The 22,416-nt window shown below is 45.4% G+C and overlaps 2 protein-coding genes across 2 annotated transcripts in view; one reads left to right on the top strand and one right to left on the bottom strand.

Moving 5' to 3' along the window:
- The window catches only part of PLA2G2C (phospholipase A2, group IIC), a 46,181-nt gene extending 32,866 nt beyond the window's left edge, over positions 1 to 13,315 (bottom strand). The window contains 3 exon segments of the mRNA XM_006883676.1: positions 9,551 to 9,697; positions 9,841 to 9,869; positions 13,283 to 13,315. Coding sequence (XP_006883738.1) covers positions 9,551 to 9,697; positions 9,841 to 9,869; positions 13,283 to 13,315 — 209 coding nt within the window.
- Positions 13,316 to 14,801: 1,486 nt separating this feature from the next.
- UBXN10 (UBX domain protein 10) lies at positions 14,802 to 15,647 on the top strand. The gene has a single exon (XM_006883675.1). It carries the CDS (start codon positions 14,802 to 14,804, stop codon positions 15,645 to 15,647), a length of 846 nt encoding a protein of 281 aa, XP_006883737.1.
- Positions 15,648 to 22,416: the final 6,769 nt, after the last annotated feature.

Raw genomic sequence — 22,416 nt, 5'->3', positions numbered from 1 at the left:
ATGGTCCTTGGAAAAGGACTTCATCCTGGGAAAGTGGAGGATCAGCAAAAGAAAGGAAGACCTCCAAGGAGATAGATTGACACGTGCCTGCAACAATGGGCTAAAGCATGGCAAAGATTATGAGGATGGTGCAGGACGGACAAGATTTCTGCCTGTTGTTCATAGGGTCATTAGGAATTGCACTTGGCTTGATGGCATCTCAAAACAACCAAGGGACCACACAGTTCCTTCAGGCTTACATGCCATCGACTGGACATCTACTTCACAGACCTATTATGAAAACCAAGTAAAATAATAAAATCAGGGCAATAAATCTACTTTGAGCTATAAAATATCACAGTTAATGTTACCCAGTGGATTCTGACTCATGGAGACCCTGTGTGTGTCAGAGTAGAACTGGACTCCATCACATTCTCAATGGCTAATTTTTTTAAAGAAACAGACCACCACGCTTTCTCCTGAGGTGTTTCTGAGTGAACTTGAACCTCCAACCTTCAGGTAACAGCCAAGCAAGTTAACCAAGCACTGTTCAAGAACTCCTAGCAGAAAAGACAGCACTCTTTACTATTAGCAATGATGATACACCAACATCAGACACATTCCCAACAGGACAACTAAGGACCACATGGGCTCAGTCCCTAATGGAGACCACATAACAACCTCCTTTAACTACCAGTGGTCTTTCTGTGTTCTCAATATAAGTCAGGCTAACTCTGATAAGGGCCTGACTTGGCATGTGAACAATAGCTTCATTGGATCTAGAAGACGTGGTAGGTATGGAGCTTCAGCTAGATTTACACTGTATGGCAAGGTTTCCCAGGAAAACTTCAAAATTAATACCCTGCTGCTGAGCTCTGGAGATTCATCAGGCACCTTGACTATTTTTTTCCCTTATTGGGCAACATGCTGATAGATGCTGTGAGGCTGGGTCCTTTTTAGACTTGATCCCCAGACAACTCCAGTTCAAAGTCTATGTGGGATATTTTTTAATTAGCTACCATCTCTACAGGCTTGCTCCCCTGTTCTCTTCTGAGTCGGAAAGAAAAAAAAATTGTGTGTAGGCTTACTTCAAGAAGGAAGGGTTAATTTCTTTCAACTAAAAGAAGAGATACAGCAGAGACAAAGAAAGATATTTTGGTGCTTTAGATATATAGACAGGCAACTGCTGTTGAGTTGATAGTGCCTCAGGGTAATTTGTGCCTATCAGAAGGAAATGTTGACTATTCTTGCAACATCCTCAAGACTGCCGGCATGGTCAAGATCATTACTGTGGTCACCAACTTACCAGGGGTCTCCCTTTCCCTCTCTGGCCCTCTGCTTAATCAAACACTATGGTTTGTCTCCAGCAACTGAATGTTCTTGCTGATGTGTCCGAAGCATATAAGTTGTACAATGTTCTGCTTTGATCCATAGAATTTCCAGGTCTGATTTTTTGAGAGGTAGGGCACCAGGTCTTTTTTCCTAGTCTATGCGAGCCTGGTAACTATACTGAAACCAGTCCATCATGGGCTGTCCTACTGATATTTGAAATACTGTTAGCATCTGGCATCACAGTAACATGCAAGCCGCTGAAGTAGACAAGCTAACGGACAGATGATGCTTTTATTAACAGACAGGCTGAGTGCTTTATTGGTAATAATGTTGGACAGGCTCTTACCAAGCACCAACTACACACTCTTCTAACGAGACAAGATTCTGGCCCAAGATAGGCTTCTAAGACCGTTAGAAAAACCAAATGAGTATGTACTAAACAGAGATCAAATGCCCCATCAAGAGAAGTTCTGTGTTTGGGTCCCCATTGTTTTCTCCATGCTTAGCATAGTCTCTGACAGATGCCCCTTTCGGGCTGGGATCTGGACTGCTACTGACAGTGACAGCTTTATCTCTACTGGAACTGCTTTCTGCTGTGGGGACTTCCCTGCCCAAGATCGTGAACAATCCTGGTTTGGAGAGGAAGCTGTAGCTGATGGCCAACACCTGACTGAAATAAAGGTTTTAGTGATCGGCCTCCTTGTCTTCTTCAAGATGACTCTGAAGGTCTGCCCTACACCAGTGCTCCCTGAAGGACTAGCTGAAGCGTCAGGCTCATCTTCCCATGTGCTGGCTTCTTCCCCGTCTGGCCCTGCCATGCTCACTTCCTGAGCTGAACTCCTAGGAACCTCCTAGAAGATACTTCTCCACTTTGAAATCTAGGTTCAGGAAGCCCAGCCTAAGACCATGCAGGGTGAAGAGAATTGTTTGAGTAGATATATAAGCAAATGCCTGTGAGCTTATAGAAGACAGCAGTGAGCTTCTCCTGGAAGGTCTCAGAAAACTTCTCAAGGACATAGTGTTTGAGTTTGGTCTCTTGGAATTCTTACTACAATCCTATCAGAATAATTTTCTCACTTGATAGCTGAGGAAACCAAAATTTAGAGAGGAGAAGTGGTTTGAAAAAAAGCCACACAGCTACTAAATGGCAAGACTTAACTCTGGCCCTTATCTCCAAATTCAGAGCTCTTTCCTCCTCCAGAGTTCCCTGCCTTGACCTCTCATTCGTTCACCATGGTGAAGGTTATAGAGCATCTCAAGGTCATTGACATCTGTAACTGTGACACATGCAGGATGAATACTGACTGATTTAAGAGGTTCTGTATTGTGCTAAGACAAAGACAAAAGCATAAGACCAGAAGGCCAGGGCGAGACAGTATTCCCCTTTGCCAGCGTCTAGGATAGCTGTCAGCAAGCTGGGGTCTCTTAGAATCACTTTCTGGGTTATGCATTAGACCAATCAATTCATGTTCTACAGACAGTGACGAAACACTGGGGAATTTTCTCCTAATGGAAAGGAAAATAAGAGTGACTGCAAGTTCCAATAGGCCAAAGATCTACTTTATTACAAAGATCTACTTTATTCCAAAAGATCTATTTTTAGATCTACTTTATTCCTCTTGTTTACCCTTAGCACTGACCTGCTGGAACTGGAGGCAAAGGTAGACGGTTCTGCCTGTGAATCCACTAGCTGCTCCAGAGAAGAAAGATGGAAAATCTTATCCCGTGTGATTTACCGCCTCTGAAAACCCAGCAGAGGGTCAGTTATGAGTCAGTTACAGCTCAATGGTACACAACAACCACCATCATCGACCTAGAAGAATAATAAGAGATGAGAAAAGTGGAGGGTCAGTGAAAGAGAGGAGGTACTCTAATGAGCTTGACACAATGACTGCAACAATAGGCTTGAGCATGGTGGAGATCAAAAGGATGGTGCTGTTGTTGTTTTTATGCACCATGTTGTTTTTATGCCTGCGACTAACATTGACCTTATGCATAACAGCTATTTCTCTTGCCCTATGTGGAGCCAGTATCATTGTCTCCAACTCACCTACCCTAATTACCCCAGTGACCTTGTCAACCTGTCTCATCAAGAGTCTTCCTCTCCTGCACTGTCCCTTCACCCTCCTGGCAACATGTCCAAAGTATGTAAGGCAGATCTTCAAAATCCTTGCCTCCAGGGAGCAAGCTAGCTTCACCCTTTCTAGGATAGATCTATTTGTCCTCTGGGGAGTCAATGGTATGTTCAATACTCCTCTCCAGCACATTTCAAAGGCATCAATCCTTCTGTCATCCTTAGTCATTGTCCAGTATTCTTATGCATAGCATATAATTGTGAAGATCATGGCCTGAATTAAGTGCACCTTAGTCTCCTGACTGACATCGTTGCTCTTTAGAACTCTGGAGAGGTCCTGACAGCAGATTTCCCCAATGAAATTTGTCTTATGATTTTCTGACTGCTGGTGCCACCAAGTGTTGATTGTGGAATCACGTAAACTGAAATTGTTAACAATCTCAATCTCTTCTCCATCTATTATGGTGTTGCCAATTGGCTCAGAGGTGAGAATCTTTGTTTTCTTGATGTGAAGCTTCAATCTATGCCGAAGACTGCAATCATTGACTTTCTGAAACAAACACCTCAGGTTGAGCAAGCAAAGTTGTGTCATCCACATAATGCAAGTTGCTGATGAATCTTCCTCTAATCCTGACATCACACTCCTCCTCATAAAGTCCAGCCTCCTGAATGATTTGTTCTGCAAATAGATTGAAAAGGTATGGAGACAGGATGCATCAAGTTTGATCTGTGTTCATAAGGTCTTTGTAAGTTGTAGTCGATTCAATGACACCTAATAATAAAAGCAACAAGATGACAAGCAGTATTTATAGGGACTTTCTTTCATACCCCTGCCTGGTTCTGAACACTGTACCTATATTATCATGTAGTACTTACATCATCCAACTAGAGCAGCACTCTTATTGTCATTTTGCAGATAAAGAAACAAGTCACAGAGACACGAGCAATAAATTAAGATTTGAAGAACAAATGAATGAGCTGAGTCTTATCATACTTCAGCTTACAGAAAGAAAAACAGTAACCACAACTTACTAAGTGCCACAATCAGGCTAAGCTTGGTATGCAGATTCTCTCCTTGAATTCTCTTTGAAGACCTTCAGTGAAGCATATATTATTAATCCTAGTTTATGGATGAGGGAATTGCAGCTCTGAGATGTTAGGGGATTTGCCCTGAAAATGGATAGATTTAGGACCTAAATCCTAATGTATCTGCTAACACTCTCAATCTCTCAAATGGTTCTACTGTTGACCTCTAGGGTTTTTAAATGAAGGACTGTACCTATACTAGACAACTGAGAAGACAAAAGCGAAAATGACCTAGGCAGTTAAACGGATGCTATAATGCCCTTGTTGTAGACACAATTCTAACACATCTCTTTTCCTTAGACACAGAGGTTGAACAGGAACAGTGCTGCTGAGGCTGCTGCTACTAGAAGGCAAGGGAGGAACAAAAAGATCACCAAGATTTAGGAACCTGCAACCAGTGACTCTAGGGCAAGTGGCTCCAACCATACCAACACTATTGTACTTGTGGCACCATCATTGACTTAAAGTCTCCTCCAAAAGGGTAGCACTGTACAAGAGAACTTGGGATTTTATGTCAGAGAGGTGAGTTGTAGCCGAATTCCACCACTATCTTACAGAGAGATAGGATCACTTGGGACTTTAACTACTTCATCTGGGAAGTGGAGGTCGATCTTGACTTCTCCTCACCCCGCGCACATCCTATGGTGACCAGTAAAATTTAAGCTCTTGGTGGTGAAAGCGTTTTCTCAGCATTAACCAAGATGAGTTCTGTTTGACATCTTCTGCTTAAGAATAATGAGTAGCAAGAATATTTTGGAAGGATTCCAGTGATGTAGGGGAAATAATAAAAAGCTGTAACAGTTTAAAGAATATTTTTTGTCATTATCTAGAAGCTTCCCTCTTGCAGGAAGATGAATCACAACATGATTAGCTGTGTCAGCCTCTTGACTCCTCTACTAAGGTATCCAGCCATCCACTTTCTGCTTGAAGCTGACCTCAACTGACATGTCTAATGGGGCCTAGGAAAGACAGAGCAGGACCCTGATTCTGCAATTAGATGTGTTGTTAGGAGGGGCTTGGAAAAATATATCATGGGTAGGAAGGTGGAGGGTTAGTGAAAGAGAGGAGGGTCCTCCATGAGATGAATCAATACAGTGACTGTAATAACGGGCTCAAGTAAATCAGAGCTGATGAGGATGGCACAGGATAGGACAAGTTTGGGATCCATTGTTCATCGAGTCACTATGAGTGGTCGTTCACTTGATGGCATCTAACAACCACAGTTCAAAACTACATGGGCTGTTAGTTTAGTGATAGAATTATCACCTCCATGCAGGAGATTTGGGTTCTATTCTTGACCAATGCACCTTATGTGCAGTCACCACTCATAGCTTGAATAATTGCTAGACAGGCTACAGAGGAGATCCCAGACAAACAGACAGATGGACAAAGAGGCCTGGAAGTCTATTTCTGAAAATCAGCCAGTGAAAACTTTAGGGATCACAAAAGGAAAGCCCATAACTAGTTGTGGAAACACTTCAGTAAAACCCATAATTGATCATGGGAATGCTTCAGCAGGCTGATAATATTTCAGTCTGCTGAATATGAGGTCACCACGAACTGGAGGCTGACTCAAACATAGCTGCTAACAACAGCAGCAGTTCAGAAATGGAACCAAATACTCTTCTGGGACATGACGTTGAGAAAACCAGGGCTTTCCCCCTCAGTCTAGCCCCGGGGGAGGTCATTTAGGTTTTCCAGGCAGGTATCCTCGGAGGATGCCAATCAGCAACTTGCTTTATCCTCCATAGAAAAGCAGCTGTGGATTAACCATCATCATCACTAATTTAATTTTTCTTTACAGAACAGAGTTTCTAAAGATGGGCAAGGCAAATTCCTATTTTCAAGGAGCTTGTGACCTTTTGAAGGAGAGGTATACTGTAGGGTGAGAGCAGTATCATACATATTGGCTCATTCTCGCCAAGTATTTAGATGTACCAGGTGTTGTTCAAGAATTTTTACATGCATCATCTCATTTCGTCCTCCCAACAATCCACTTTATACCATCTCCATTCCACAGATGTCCAGAGGAGTTAGGGTAACCACCCAAGGTGTTCAGCTAGTAAGTGGTAGAGTAAGTTCAAGCTCAAGCCTTGGCTGCAGAGGCCACCTCTGTGACCAGGAGGGTACACAGACAATGTGGCAGAGAGATCCTGGGGGCGAGAGGGCTGGGAAGCAGGGTGGACTTTGGGATAAGTTAGACTTTCATTCTAAAACTGCTTTGCAGTTGTTTTCAAAGGAGACTACTGGCCAGTCATGGTACGTGTTAGAGAAGCTCCTTGGGGAAAGTGCACAGTGTTTGTTCAAGCATGGGTCACCAGAGCAAAAGGGACAGGAAAAAACATCGGAGATGGTGAAGTGAGGCACTAGGGAAGGCCTTTATGGGAGAGGTACTTTTTAAGATGGGTCTTAAAGGATCAGCAGTTTGTATTAACTTCAAGAAAGGGACACAGGACAAGACAGGCATGAACAAAGACAATTGCAAAGAAAAAGCCAAGTGTCCATCTGGGGGACAAGATGGCCAGAGCTCAGGGAGACAGCTGGAGAATAAAGCAGGGTGTGGTTAGAAAGAAGTGTGAGTTCATGTTTAAGCTGGTAGGGCAGTGACCTCTGCCCACGTGCTCTGAGAATTCACTTTGTATATATGCTAGAGAGCAGGCATTATAGGACTCATGATGGAGACAATGGCAGCAAAGTCAGGTCTCTCCTTAAAGAATAGCTCAGTGCATCAATAGACTGGCAGCTTTCTTCCCTTCCCTATGGGCTTACCCTGAAGGTGTGCATAACATGACACTGGGGAGCAAAAGGGTTACACTGCCATAGGCATAATCATTCTGCGTGCGCGCGCACACACACACACACAGAGTGGGATGAGAAGGCAATTTGATTTTCCCAAGGACTGCATACTTCTTAAGGTGATACTAAAATAGCTGATGAAAAATCCACTTTAATTTTTTTTTTTTAAGTGGGCGATGAAGATCTGAAGAGTAGTGCTTAGGTATTTCTGACAGAATCATTTACAAGACATAAGGCACTAGCACTGGAGGAAAAACCATCAGCTCTTAAAGCAACTATGTCCTGTACCTTCCTGGGACCTCAGCTGTCTACATGGATGTCCAGGATGGTGGGAGGTAGAGCAACCCTAGGAAGAGGCCTGCTCACTATGGGCCTGGCTGGCTGCTCCCACAGGTCAGATGTTTCCTCTCGTTAGTGGACAGAATTCTCACCACTGGGTTGACCCCTTCCTTCTCAGTCCCCAAAGAACTTTCTGCCGGTGCCAGTCGCTTGGCAGATTGTCACATTTGTCCTGTGTCCTCTCCTCCACCCTTGGTTCAAGCCGTAATAAAAAGAATCTAGTTGTTAACTCTTTATCAGTGTACTTCTCAGCCAAATTGTGAACTTCTTGAAGGTAGGGCCCAAGTTGCGTTCAAGACCTCAGAAACCCTGTGTGTGTCCAGGACAGGCCAGTTAGAAAAAAAAAAAAAAAAGAAAAGAAAGAAAGAAAAAAAAGAGAAAACCAATATGCTGTTCCAGTGCTAGATAACGAATTCTGATTCTTTCTTCTAATAATCTGGATCTTGAATGTCTGTTAACACTATTTTCTAATAACATGTCACTAAACTCTACATCTGTGCTCCATGCATCGAGACTAGTGCCTGAAGACAGTTAGGACTTCTCTTGCAGCCATTTTAATTCCATCTTGGAAGAAAGGCTTCATCCATTTAATTTGAAACCTTAAGGGTGAATGGGAATTAGGTAAGAAAAATGGGGAAGTGGTGAGGAGAACCTTCTAGGCAGAGAGAACAGCAGGAGCAGACCTGAGTATAGAGTGAGGGTGTGTATGGACGTGGCCATGTGGGAGGGAATGGGAGAAGCAGCTAATTTTGGATGGACTCAGAGGATGTCCCCACCCCCATTAGAATAGGAGGGAGGAGAAGCAGGAAGGCAGCCTCGTTTTTGAGTCTGAAGACAGAAAGCTGAGAACATTTCTATATGATGGCTTCTATTTTCTCTCTGCAGAGGGGTGTAAGGTTATCTTCTGGGAGAAGTGAGAGAACCTCAGGGAAAGAGAACCAGGTTTACAAACTGTCATGGGTAGGAAAGAGAACATGGGGTGCCAGGAAGGACAGTTGGCTGGGGCTTGAGCTTTCCGTTGAAGTTGGAGACCATATTTCCATAAGGCCAACCGGTGTGTCTGGCTAAGATTTTCTTCAGTACTTGAGTGTAGGCAGCACAGGCAGATGGTGGACTGATTTGGGCTGAGCTTTCCTTAGATGGGAGGGATGGAAAGACAGCAGGGCAAAAAGCATGAAGGATTCAGGTCAGAGAATGGTGAGGACTCTGAGAAGAGTTGGAAGGAACCGGGATGCCAGGCAGAGAGAGCAGAGGCAAAAGACTGAAGGTTCTAAAGATGAAAACCAAATGCAATGGAGCTGGCTTGAGTTCCTGGCAGTGTAAGAGATTCTGGTTAGGGAAAAAATAGCCAAAGTAGGTGCCGATGTGGTTGGTAACAGGTTCACCACATGGCCAGTCAATGGGATGTGGAGGGAGACAAGGAGGTGAAGGGGCAGGGCAGCTCCTGGGTGGAAAAGTCTGTAATTTGCAGAATGGGTAGTAGAGTGGACCTGTTCCTGAACCCTAAGTCACACCACTCATATTCCAGGGTTCTTGGGGCCAATCAGTTCTTATAGCCTTATTTGAAAGCCTGGAATACTGAAATGGTCAGGGGGGAAAAAAAATCTAAGGATGGGCACGAGGCGTTCTGCCCTCCCCGGCCCGCGTCCTCTTCCCCTGGGCACGTCCCTCCCCCAGGACGGCTAGGCAGAGTGCGGAAAAGGTGAGGAGGAAGCAAGTGAAGTCCAAGTTAGGGGGCTCTTCGCCGCTCATCGCGGGACAGGGACAGCCCCCCTTCCAGCAGCAAAGCCTTGACTCCTCCTTGCACTTGGCCTTGGCTCGCCCCTCCCAGGTCCCACTCACCCCACCCCATCCCACCCCAGCCAGTCAGGCCGGTTCCGGGCAGACCGGAAGCACGTGGCCCCCCACCCGGTGGCGGTTGCCCAGGAGACCAGGGCTGTTTACCAACGGGACTGAGCAAGGAGCCAGGCAAAGCGGCAGATGGAGCGGGGCGGCGAGGTGAGCGCGGCCAAGGTTGCCTGACCTTGTGGGCTGTGTCCTGCCGGGTCCCCTGAACTCTCCACCACTGCGCCCAGACGGGCCAGCCCAACCCTGAGCCGACAGGGAGATCGGAGGCCAGAGAGGAGCCTTGAGAGAGGCCATTTCTCCCCGGGGGCCAGAGTTCACCTTTATACCAAAATGGGGACACTGTCTTTGCAGAAGCTCATGGGCCTAGGGGACCCGCTGAGTCTTACCTTCCTGGCTGAGTGTACCGACAGGGTGTCTGAGACCCAGAGAGAAAGGACATCAGGTCACATGGAGACCTGCACCAGCTACAAGACTCCCACAGACCTGGGCTCTTTTACCCAGGTCCACTCTCACTTTCTAAGCATGCCTTTCCACCCCTCACCCACACTCCTTTCAAGCTGCTTCTTCCTTCTTCCTTCTAGGGCTGCCTGGTTCTGGGAAATATTTGTGCTGTCCAGTGCCCTGTGCTCTCCCCTGACGCTGAAATTATCCTCAATTCCCTATCCAAATCTTTTATGACTTGGTGACTTGTCCAATTTCTTCACTCTCCTTGGCACTCTGGAGAGAAGTGTGCTCTAATGGGAAGGGAACCAAGGTTTTCTTCCTGGGCTAATTACCCTTGATTCTCCCAAGTTCTTACTAGGGAGGTGGGATGTTTGGCCAGCGATATTATTAACTGGTAAACATTTTTTAAAAGACCAATTCAGCGGATGCACCCTTGGTAAATACCAGCAGATGGCATGTGGGTGGCTATATTTTACTGCATTTAGTGTAGTTTTAGATTTGGGTTGCCAGTGAGATATGGTGGTCTGACCCTCTAGTGGGGAGTTTGCACTCTTGAAAAGAAGGCATTTTATTTTAACTTGTTTATGACATTTCCCCTCATTCCAGCTGGCTTGTCCATTCTTCTTGAGGAATGGGCAGCTGCCCTTTGGGGCAACTTCCTGGGAACAGTTATCAATGTTTGTTTCCTGGCTCCTAGCAAGCCATCCTCTAGGGCGCAGCTTTTGTGTTTAAGTAAACAGGCCGCTTGCCTATTCATTTGGCAGCTTGATGGATGGTTGCGCCTAGATCTCCTCACATCACTTTGTGGTTGACAGTCTGCCAGGCCTTGGGGTGGTGGAATGAGCAGAGCAGGGATTCTGAAGGGTGTGAAGGAGCCTTGCTGGATCAAGCGAGGCAGGCAGAGCGTGGGGCCTAAGGTGTGCGGATAAAGGTACAGTTGGCTCAAATGCTCCAACACCTGTCTCCCCCACCTCCCCTACCCTAGTGATGGATGCCAGGAGAGTTGGTGTTCCCTCCAAGTAACAGATGGTCCCTGTACTCAGGGAGTTGGGGGTAGGGGGAGGCAGCGGGTTATGAAAGCAGGTTCGATGTAACGGTTTTACCTGAAGGAGGTGTTAGTCTTTAAATAACCATGAGTGGGCTTAGAGGAATTAGTCATAATGGAGGTTTTTCTCTGAGATAGCTCACAGTCATGTTATCTTATGACCAGGGTGTCTTGGTGGTGACACCCCCTGAACATAGATAATTATATAGTACCGAAAGGTATGGAAAGTGCATGCACATAGTCAAGTTTGACTGTTAAAAATAAGCCAGCAGGGAGCTGGTGAGAACACATGACTTCCCTCATCAAAGTTGTTAAGGAAGAGGTTTCTAAGTTACCAAACTTACTGACAGTTAAACCTTCCCCAGGCATGTGTGGGAGTTGGAAGCCAAGCCTGTGATAATTCGGGAGAAGCTGTGGCAAATTAATAGCCATTCCACCAGGGACCAGGGAGGGCAGCGAGGGGGAGTTGGTTTACCAGTTGAGCTTCTCCTTGACTGAACAGGTGGGCCATTCTGACCTTGGCAAGCCACCCTGAGTTAAAGTGCAGAGCTGCCTAATTAAAGGGAAAGACTTCAGAAGGCAGCTAAAATGATGAGAGGAGGAGAGTGGAAAAAAACACCCCACATTCTTCACAGTTGATCAGAAAATAGATGAACAAGGAGAAAGAAAGACAGGCTTTCTTGACTCCATGATTTAGCCAAAGGGAAGACTTCTGAACTCTCAGCAGCCAGATTGGGTGTGAAGAGAGAAAAAGAAATGGCAGATGGAGTGTAGAGGGATTCAGTTTGTGAGCAGCGTGAAGAAAGATCATAAAAGTCAGACTAGGTGCTGCGTGTGGATTCCAACTCACTGGCTACCCATGTGTCAGCAGGACTCTGTGCCTAGGGTTTTCAGTAGTGGTGGGCTCTCAGCAGGAGGTTGCCAGGCCTTTCATTTGAGGCACCTGTGGTAGATTGGAACTGCCAACCTTTCAGTTAGTAGCCATTGGCTTAAAGAGAAGAGCACAGAGGCCTTTGAAATATGGAAGGAGGGGTCACTTCTTCCAAGACCTGGAACTGATTAGGACTTTGTGAACATATATTATTATAGTTTGTGTTTTGTTGGGTCATGATTCTAGTGGAAAGGGAGGAGCTATTTCCTAAAAGTGCATAATCATGGTAGCACTTGTGGAGCAGATGCTTAATGGGGAATGTTGCATGTAAAGCATAGGGTCCTTGAATCACATTGCTCAGGATTGCATGATGAAAGTAGCTCAGAGAGAGTAAATTTGAAGTGAACTCAAGCCGGGAGGGAGGAAGCTGTGGTGGCCTGGTCTGTGTAGGGCGTTGCACAGCTAACCAGAGGCTATGCCATCGCCTCCTTGAGAGAAAGATGAGTAATCTCCTCCCATGTGGTTTATAACCTCGGAGACCAGCTGGAGGGTCAGCCAAGAGCTGGTTCTGATTTGACAGCTCTGAGACAGTTTGAGAGGTTTTGAGTGTAAGTGGTGGTGAGGGAAACCCCCTGCTAAGGCTAACCAAGTTAAAGTCCACCAGCCACTCAGGAAGAGAGACGGGAGGCAGTTTGTTTTTGGAAAGATTTACAGCCTTGAAAATAGAATTGGGGGAGGGGAACACCTAGGGGGGTACCTGTAGAGTCACTGTGAGTCCACTTGGTGACAGTGGATGTGGTTTGGGTTTATAAGAGGCAAACATCGACTCATTAGTGGTAATGTTGTTGATTGCCTTTGAGTTGAGCATGACTGATAGCGACCCCATAAACAAAAGGCCTGAAGTCCCTCTACAACTATCGACATTTATCAAAGTTCATGGAGTTTCTGGAGGCATGCTTTTTAGGAAGTGGATGCCACTCCTGTTTCCAGACCTGTCATAGTATGTTATTGTTTTCATATGCCACTGAGTTGCTTGCGATGTATAGCGACCCTATGAACAGCAGCACTGAACCCTTCCCTGTCCTGAGCCAGTCTTAATAACTCCGACACACCAACCCCCATCGTCCCAGTTATTGTATTAATCCATCTTATCTGGGATCTCCCTCTTCTGCGCTGTCCATCCACCCTTCTGAGCATGATGTCCTTCTGCAAGGACCAATCTCTCCTGGCCACGGGCCCAAACTAAGTGAGGTGGAGCTTCAAAATCCTCGCCTTCAAGGAGAGACTTGGTTTTCCCCTCTCCCAGACAGACCTTTTTGTTTTCTTGGCAGCCCATGGTATGTTCAATACTCTTTTCCATCACCACAACTCGAAGGCATCGATTCTCTTTCTGTCATCATTAGTCATTGTCCAGCTCTCTGAAGCATAACATGTAATTGAGAAGACCAGGGCCCTGGATTAGGCGCACCTTTGTATCTAGATTGACAATACTCTCCGGCATTTCGTTAGCAGTTTTTGGAGGCAGTTCTGTAGGCAGTAGCTCATGGAAATGAACCTCATGGCATTTCTATGCAGTGGGCAGGGTAGTGTGATTCACCCAGGTGGTGAGAGTGGAGGAGGAGGAGAAGCAAGGACACCCTGGGAGAAGCACTGAAAAGAAGGGGTGCGACCTTGGGTCTAGGTGAGGAGGAAGCACTAAAGCCAAACTGGAAACCAAGCATGTAGCATTTCATCATGCTCGACTCTGGGCTGAGCCCCGGGCCTTCCTACCATGGTTCCATCCCTTTCATTAGTGTCGTTCTCACAGGTGTGCAGAAGGATCTACGATTTCTAAGTCTTTCAGGTCATGTAGCTGATTCTATAGGTGAGGAAAGGAACGCACCTATGTGAACACCCCGTGGTCATACAGCTAGCTAGTAAACACTGAAAGGTAGAGCCCAAGACTCATGACAGCCACTCCTGGGTCCTTTGCCACCCAAACATGTTGCATCTTGGGGACCAGGGTTCTGGAAGCCACCAAAAGGCCTTTAGAAGTCTGGGAGAGATCTGATCAGCATGTGGACAGAAGAGGCAGCGGTCTTGGTGGTGTCCAGGGTGCGGAGGAGTGAGAGAGTCTAGTAGGCATTTGCAGAGGTCTGGGGGATGGAAGGCAAGTTGTACTGATATTCGGGAAGGGACCAACAAGATGGTGATTTCTCCATTCCTGGCCCACACAGATAAATGCACTTGTCTCCCACCTTCAGTTGGGTCTGTTGGATTTAATTATGCTCCTGTGTGCTTCATATTAAAGACAAAAGTAATTCCTCTAAGCCAATTCCAATTTCATGAGGACTGTGTCTGCATGAAATTAGAACTGTGCTCACTGGGTGTTCAACAGCAGATTTTCCAGAAGTAGATCACCCAGACTTTCTTCCAAGGTGCCTTGAAGAGACCTATTCAAACCTCGAACCTTTTGCTTAGCAGCCAGACATCCCTTTGTGCCACCCAGGGATGCCTGAGAGTCTCCTGTGGGAGGATCCACAGAGACCTTCATTTGCAATGGTATTTGCAAGGTCCTTGGGAAGAAACTTCTAAGTGTTTGGTCCTCAAGAAGGATGATAGAGTTGGGACAGTGGAGGGTTAGTACTCTTAAGTGACCTGTGCAGAGCCAGGTAATGAAATTGAGGCACAGTGAAATTTGGGCAAACCAGCAGAGAAGTGGCTCTTCCACAGAGAATGAGGGAGTGGAGTATACTGCTTTTCCTTTGTCAAGGAAGCGCTCTCAGCAGGAGTGCTGGGGGCAGTTTGTCCATCCTCTCAACTCTGCTGGGGAAGCTGAGCTTTGGTTCTCTGCTGACCTAGCAGGCTGCAGTCACTCTTTTGTTCAAAGGGATTAGCCAGTCACTGTGGGCCCTTGGGGTGAGCTGGTTGGCTCCAGTACCCCTAGGGATAGTTTAATTTCTGGCATCCTCTGTTTCTCTCTGCTTCCTTAGGGCTCTTGAGAAGCAATGGCCACAGAATCCCCTGTGAACATCACACCCTCTGGATGCAGCAGTGCAGTTGGCAGGGCAGCAGACACCTTCACTTGGCAGCCAAACCCCCTCACCATGCACGTTACAAGGCCCAAGTCTGCCAAGGGGCGAACACGGCCAAGTTTACATGTGGCCCGGGACACAGAGGGGTGCGCCAACCGCACGCCTGCTTCTCCGCCTGTGGTCACTCCCTGCCCATCATCAAGCAGCTGGAAACCAGGGGCCAGCACACCCAGGTCTCCCAGTCAGAGAGCACCTGATGAAATCCCCGAGCGGCTGCAGCAGGTGTCCATCAGGGCTTCCCCGTCGCTCAATAAATACCCAGTGCTCCCTTCTATCAACAGAAAGAACCTGGAAGAGACGGCAGGAGAAACAGGAGCTACAAAGGTCCGCTCACTGCAGCTGAGCAGACTCGTGGGCCACTATCAGGAGGAGATCTGCACCATGAAGACCAGCAAAGAAGATTCCCGAGCTCAGGCTTGTCTCCTGGAAGAGGAAGGTGTCATGCAAGCCAAAAGACGGGGATCCGCTGGGAGTGGCAACTTGGAGGAACCATCAGACCAAGAACCAAGGCTGCTGCTAGCAGTCAGGTCACCGTCTGGCCAAAGGTTTGTACGCTATTTCCGGCCAACAGATAACTTACAAACCGTGGTGGCCGTGGCTGAACAAAAGAACAACACCACCTACCCACGCTGCAGCGTCGAAACAGTGGAGGTGCCCAGGAGATGTTTTGGGGACCTCACCAAATCCCTACAAGAGTGCAGAATCCCCCATAAGTCAGTGCTGAGCATCTCCCAGGGAGACAGCACAGGGTGGCCCTGAATCCACAGCTACCCAGCTGGAGTCCCAGGTGTCTGAGCAAGGAGAGTGCTTGGGTGCCATGGCCTAGTGAGTAGCTTGGCTCCAAGTGCCATGTGGAGCTGGTACAGCCTTTTTGGAATTCTCACCTTCCAGCATTTCCTTTGAAGCAGGGAGATTTGCACATGCATTAATCAGATCAGGAAAGCCTCCCTTTCAATTGTCACATTCTCTGTGCCCCTGGGGGCCTGGCAGGCCAATTCTGAAGCAGCTGTGACCAAGCCTCCTCCTTTCCTGAATTTTCAGTCCTTCTATGAAAATGCTCCTCTCTGGAGTATCTCTTTGCCTTTACGATGAATTTTCACTCCTGAAGCCAATGGTTTGCCTTTCTGTAGTTAGGGTTAAAGCTTCCCAGAGTAGCTTCCCATCTGGTAAATAACCAGGCCTTAGGAAATGTCTACCTGGCATCTCTACTTCTTGCAAGTCACTCTGAGAAGCAGGCAGTCTTTGAAAGCAGCTCACTTTGGTGGACTCTGCTGTCTTGGACCACTTGGGGATGCTGTTTGTGTGAGGTGATGCTAGGGAGAAGAATAGGTCTTTCATTAATTCTGTTGCCCCATATATCAAAATTTCCAAAATAGCCTTGAAGCCACAAGGTAAGACATTGCACAAACGCAGGTTAGCCACGAGCTACTTTTTCAGAGGGGCTGATAGGTAGCTATTTGCTGTGTGCAAAAATCTTCCAAAACTGAGAAAATCCAGTATTAGATAATACTCTTTGCTTTTGTCAGCAGTAGAAACTTTTGTTTTTTAAATGTTCTAGGCCACAGTCTGTTCACAGCTTACTCAAGGGGCTGGTTTAGTGTGGATCCGTTCCTTTATCCTCACAGGTCTGTTGTCTCCTCTACTTCTGACATAAAGGCTCCTTTGGAGCAATAATAGTAGTCACACAGAGCTCCCACTCTCATTATCTGAGACTCTCGGAGAAGGAGGGTGCCTTGGTCTGGTGTGACTTTATTTTTTTTGTGCCTGCACTGAAAGCCTGCGTGCCAGAGCACCTGGCTTAAGTGGCACCAAGTGACCACTACATCCTGTTGCTGCTTTGAAGTCCAAGAAGCCTTGATTTTCCAACTCTGAAGTGGTGAATGTAGACGATTTGCCAAAGTTCTCTTGTATCATGAGTTCACCAAGAGTCCCGCAACTCCTCTGCATCTTCCTTAAGGCCAAATTGCCATTCAGAGTAGGAAACACAGATATCCTGGGCACCTTGTTCTCTTGAACACTGTTACCAAAAAGCCCTGAGTATCAGCTTGGAGCCACCACTTTTTCGGTGCCTGGAGAAGGCAGGAATCAGGGCTTCTAGAACCTCAGCAACACCTATGCTTTGTATACAGGCAAGATACAGTGATCGTAAAGGTTAATTTAGGCATTGATACTTTCTAGCAATGGAGATTAACAGCACTGTGCTCTCTGATCGATTACCCCTCTACCTGTGTCCCACACCACCGTCATCATTCAAGAATAGGTTTTGTCAAGGCTTTGCAAGATTTCTCAGCATCACTCTTGTTTGGGTGGCCACTCCTTTCATTGGTAAGGTTACCTGAGGTGTGTGGTATCTCAGGCAGGCTCACGCAACTGGCCACCCTTCCGATTATGGCCCCTGGCAGGAGGCTGTTAACTGGTGGCAAGTTGGTGCTTTGAGCCTGGAATTGAGAATATAGGAATTTTTGCCCCCTCCTAGGACTTTGAGTGAGCATTTATCTCTGCTTCTGATCTAGGAGGCTAGAGGAAGAATCATAAAAAGACACCCACTCTGTGGTAAGAATAAAAAAATCCCACCCACCTAAGTGTTGGTATATTTTCTCCAGGCAGGAAAGCTTCACAAAGGTTGAGGGAAATGGGGCAGCTTGGAGGGATGAGACTCCTCTGCACTTAGGGGTTTACTGCTACTGCTGCTGTTTAACTTTTTTATTTTTTTTTTAAAAAAGGACAAAATGCAAGCCATGAAATAGAAATGAATTATTTTAGAATATGTGAATAAAGCTACATTTGAGTCACCTTAATAAAATTTTTTTGCACAAAAGTTGATGATACAATAAAATCTGATTTGTAGAAAACTGAGTAAGTGGAGATGTGCATATTGTATTTTAGCCCAAGGCTTGGGCTGCCTCACTAGTGGGTAGAGGGGTTTGTCAATGTGAGCTTCAGTTTTCTCACCAGCAAAGCACTTGGCTGCGTGGTTAGAATCAGGTCCTCCGTCCCAGACACTTCAGATGCCAACCACGAAGCCCCACGGTGCTAATTTTCAGCTTGTATTCATAGCTCCAAGTATGTTAAGAAGATGTCCCTGGAATTTCTCCCAATGACCACTCCCAGTATTTTGATCTTAAGGTTGACATGATCTGAATTCCAGCAGAATTCAGTCTCCTTGGTGACTTTGTAGGTGGCACTATAAGTTAGTCACACTTGGCCTAATGGGTTAAGGTGGTCTCAGTACACTACTCATGGTGACCCTGAACACATCAGTCTTGCCCCTTTTTGTGGTTACAGGCCTCAGTTGTTCACTTAACCTTTGAGGGCTTACACTATGCCACACTGGGTAGCAAGCACTGGCATCTTAGTAAGCTGCTAGCCAAATACATGTTGGTAAGGAAATGTGGAAGCACCATTAGACCCTCATCTCTTAAGCCTATTGAAGTCAGTGGCTTTATCTGTGAAGGACCCCGGAGTATGGATCAGACAAAGCACCACTGTGTCTTCTCCAGCCTTGCAGAAATACAAAGAACTTTTTCCCAGTGATGGCACTGGGAAGATTGCTCACTCAGCATATGAACTTTGCATGGGTCTGGGCTTCATGACATGTTATTTCAATATATATTCCTGATAACGTCCAATAGGTAAATTAGTCCTGGCAGCAGAAGGAACAGCAGGAGAAATAAGTGACTCATTACTTAGAATCCAAAAATCTTTCACCAACAGATGGCAGGTGGTTTTAACACAACAGTCCTTACCCTGAGAGTACCCGGGGACCCAGCCAACAGCCATCAACCCTGGGCAGTCCTGCTGAAGAGATGCCTGTGAACGTGACTATGGGCCTGCAGGTGCCCCAGAGCACCCAGAAAGAATGCATCACAAAGGAAAGGCAACCCAAGAGCTATTCTATTCCAAATCATAACAGCCTAGACTTGCAATAGAGCATCTTCACAGAAGTAGGCATTTGAAGAACTTTCTCCTTCATTCTAAACTACCTGCCATTTAAAATGGGCTTTCTAAAATCAAAGCTACTACCCTGTTCAAAGGTGGAAGGAAGCTTGGCGATGCAGTGATTAAGGAGCGCAGCTGCTAACTATAAAGCCTGTAGCTTTAACCCTCCAGACATCATGCAGGAGAAAGATGTAATAGCAGTTGCCTTTCATAAAGATTTTCGGCTTTAGAAACCATAGTTTGTAGCCTATAGGGTTTTTAGGAGTCAGAGTTAACTTGGTGGATGGGGCTTCCAGGGGAGAAGGTTTGTATTTATGACTCTTTACTAAGCTCTTCCTAACAAGCTGAGTAAGATGGTTATGAATGTCCAACTTACGTATAATCTGGCTACGAACCAACTCCCTCTAGTCCATGCTACCAAAGCTCCCTAGTTACAAACTAATCAACCAGTTAAAAATTTGAGGCTTGCACACTGACTTAGAGTTAAAAGAAATACGATCTTCTGTTGTTTATCACACATCATCATCATTACTGTAATGTTAACTGTTTTATTGTATCAAAAGGTATTTACTTAATGTTTTTATACATAGAAAGGCACACTACATACCAAGACAAGCACATGACTGATTTGTATTAGATAACTATGTGTCTATTCTAAATTCTGTACAAATCTGACTTAAAGACAAATTTAGGAATGGAATTCATATTTAGTCCAGGGACTGTCTGTACAGTTTCCCATAGAATTAGATTTACTTTGGATGAATCTTTATATAGAAAGAGGGTTCGTTCCCCTACTTTTGAAAATACAACGGCAGAGAAAAGTAGATGTTTTAGGATTAGATTGGAAGTAATTCTGAGAATTAAGCAGGAATATCTGGTTTTTTAATCCATTGAAACAACACGTGACAATAAAGTTAAAAGTTTATGAGCTTGTTCATGGTTCCCCTCCACCACAGCCAACCTGTCTCCACAGACATAGAAGAAAGGTGAGAGGTCATGGCACAGGAACGAGATACTAGGGATAAATCAAAAAGTATATTATTGATGACTAAGTTATCAACACCCAAAGCTGTAAGTTATATCAAAGAAACAAAAGTGGGCATTTTATTATTTGTCTTTCACTGATGAGGTGACATTTTCCCTCCCTGACTAGGGAAGTTTGTATTCAACCCTTTCTGACAATCCTCTACATCCTTCTCTGTCAAAATAGTTTAGGAAGCAGCAGTCCTGAGCAGAACAGATTTGCAGAAGAACAAATCTCTGGGAAGTATTTTGGGCGACTCTCAAATCCTATCTGAAGAGATTGAACAATTCCTGTGACATTTGCCAACGGGGAAAATTAAGAAAGTTTTGTGCAAACTCTCCTGGTTTGGGAGGCACATTCTGTCTGCTGTGTTGAGCACAGACTGTGGGAGATGGAAGGTGGAATATCAACTAGCTGAGATAGGACAGGAATCCAGGTGAGAGAGATGGTGGCTTTGATGAGGGTGGTAACTGTAGATGTCATGAGCATGGTCAGATTCTGGCTATAGAATCCATTTTATGGAGAAAAAAGTATAACAGCTTGACAAAGTGGGATTTACCCAAGAGGACTTACTGTGACCATACTGCCAACTATTTCTGCAAAACTAAACATGACAACAACAATGACAAAAACCCCCCACCAAAAACCCAAAACACCACATCACATTACAGGCACAAGAAAAAGAACACTGACCTGCAGTGGTGTTCATCTGAAAAATAAGTGAACATTTTGGAACAAAGTGTACAGAGAATCCCAAAGCTATTAATTGCTTTAATTAAGAGGTACAACCAAAAAGGTCCCTATTTCACTTACTGTTTAGGTCTAACACCAATTACTCATCCAACTCAACGGTATGATTACTGGCCAAGGATATTTAATAAGAAATTCTCTGTTCCAGTAAAATAGCACATTGTTTATCTGTATCTCCCCTCTCCCTCCTGCTTTCTTTCATTCTATTCATTCAAATCCAGCAGCTTATTTGGCATGCATTTCTTCTTGAGAGAACAACAAAACCCACAGTCTTATGGCTTAATTAATTTTGTGTTCATCATGTCCACCTGGTCTTCACAACAAAGGAATCTGTGTAGTGGAATTCTGGTCCTTTTGTGACCAGGTGAGTAGCATCTCTGACATTTGCCTTGTCCAAATGGTATCTGGGTTGGGGCTACCAACAATAGACAGCTTGGGTCTCTATAGGTCTGTTCTAGCCCTTACTCCTGTTATAAAGGATGACCAGCCACCTAACCATCTCTCAGGGTTAGCTTCCCTGGAAATGGGTGGTGACTCCCATCCTCTCAGGTAGGAAGTATAGTCTAGAAATGGTCTGCTCCCCCATCTCCTGCATCCAATCCTTAGATAATTGGGATGTCAGCCAAGACCTTTAAATGCACCAGGTCCTGCAGAGTCTGGATCCAGACTCTTAGACACCTTTTGAGAATTTTTCCCAAACCAAGCCTGAACTTCAACTCACTGTCCCTCTTCTTAATGAAGTTCCCAGCAGGCTCTCATCTTATTCAAATCACCTGTAACAAATTCATTTCACAGAAATGCCGCACCTATACACCAGGCACATACTAGGCCTATCAGTGAACAGAACAGGTCAGTAACCCCTGTCTGCTGCTCTTTTGGTGATTACATCTCAATGAGAGGAGACAGAAAAGAAACAATCATCATGACAAATAATAGAGTGTGGAAGAAGGCAGTGAGGGAGAGCTGGGGAATTGTACATAGAGGTGGCAGTGGTGGTATAAAGTGAGAGCTTAATAGCTATTTAAAGAAAACTCATCAGAGTAGCATTTGGTTAAAGAGTTGAAGGAGATGGAGTTAGCTATGCGGACTTCAGAGGGAAGAGTGTTCCTGGCAGAGAAACAAAGGCCTAAGGAGGGAGCTCACCTGTCATGTTAGAAGAAAAACAATGTGGTCAATATGGCCAGGAGGAAGTAGGGCAGAGCTGTCAGAGATGATGACAAAAAGACAGATCCCATGGGGCTTTTCAGGTACTGGGGCTTTGAATAAAATGGAGAGGAATTGGATCTCAGGGTGCTGAGCAGAAAAAGAGGTCTCGAGATTTGGGTTTTAAATGAACATTCTGGTCCCTGTGCTGAGATGAGACTATAGAGAACAAATATGGATGATAGATGACCTGTTAGAAGCAGTTATGATGCTTTCTCATAAAGCTGCAAATAAAAATACCATTTGACCCAGCAATTCCTCTACTGGGGATATACCCTAAAGAGACCATAATCACCATCCAAGCAGATACTTGCACACCCATGTTTATTGAGGCTTTGTTCATAATAGCAAAAAGTTGTAAACAACCTAAGTGCCCATCAACAAACGAATGGATAGAGAGGCTGTGGTATATTCACACAATGAAATACTACGCTGCATTGAAAAACAAGGAACTCATGCAATATTATTCCAAATGGGTGACCCTGGAGGACATTATGCTGAGTGAAATATCTCAGTTACAAAAGGACAAATACTGCATAGTGCCATTGTTGTAGAATGGGACTGACATCGGTGTTGGGAGGAGACTGAGAAAAACTGGATAAATTAAGTATA

This window comes from Elephantulus edwardii, unplaced genomic scaffold, assembly GCF_000299155.1.
Source record: "Elephantulus edwardii isolate Elephantulus edwardi_28Jun2011 unplaced genomic scaffold, EleEdw1.0 scaffold00028, whole genome shotgun sequence".
In the NCBI taxonomy this organism is placed as follows: Eukaryota; Metazoa; Chordata; class Mammalia; order Macroscelidea; family Macroscelididae; genus Elephantulus; species Elephantulus edwardii.
Note: the sequence above shows the minus strand (reverse complement) of the source record. Positions and strands in the feature narration are given on the sequence as shown.

Coding starts and splice junctions, on each gene's coding strand:
- UBXN10 (XM_006883675.1), top strand. CDS start 14,802: ATGGCCACAGAATCCCCTGTGAACATCACACCCTCTGGATGCAGCAGT.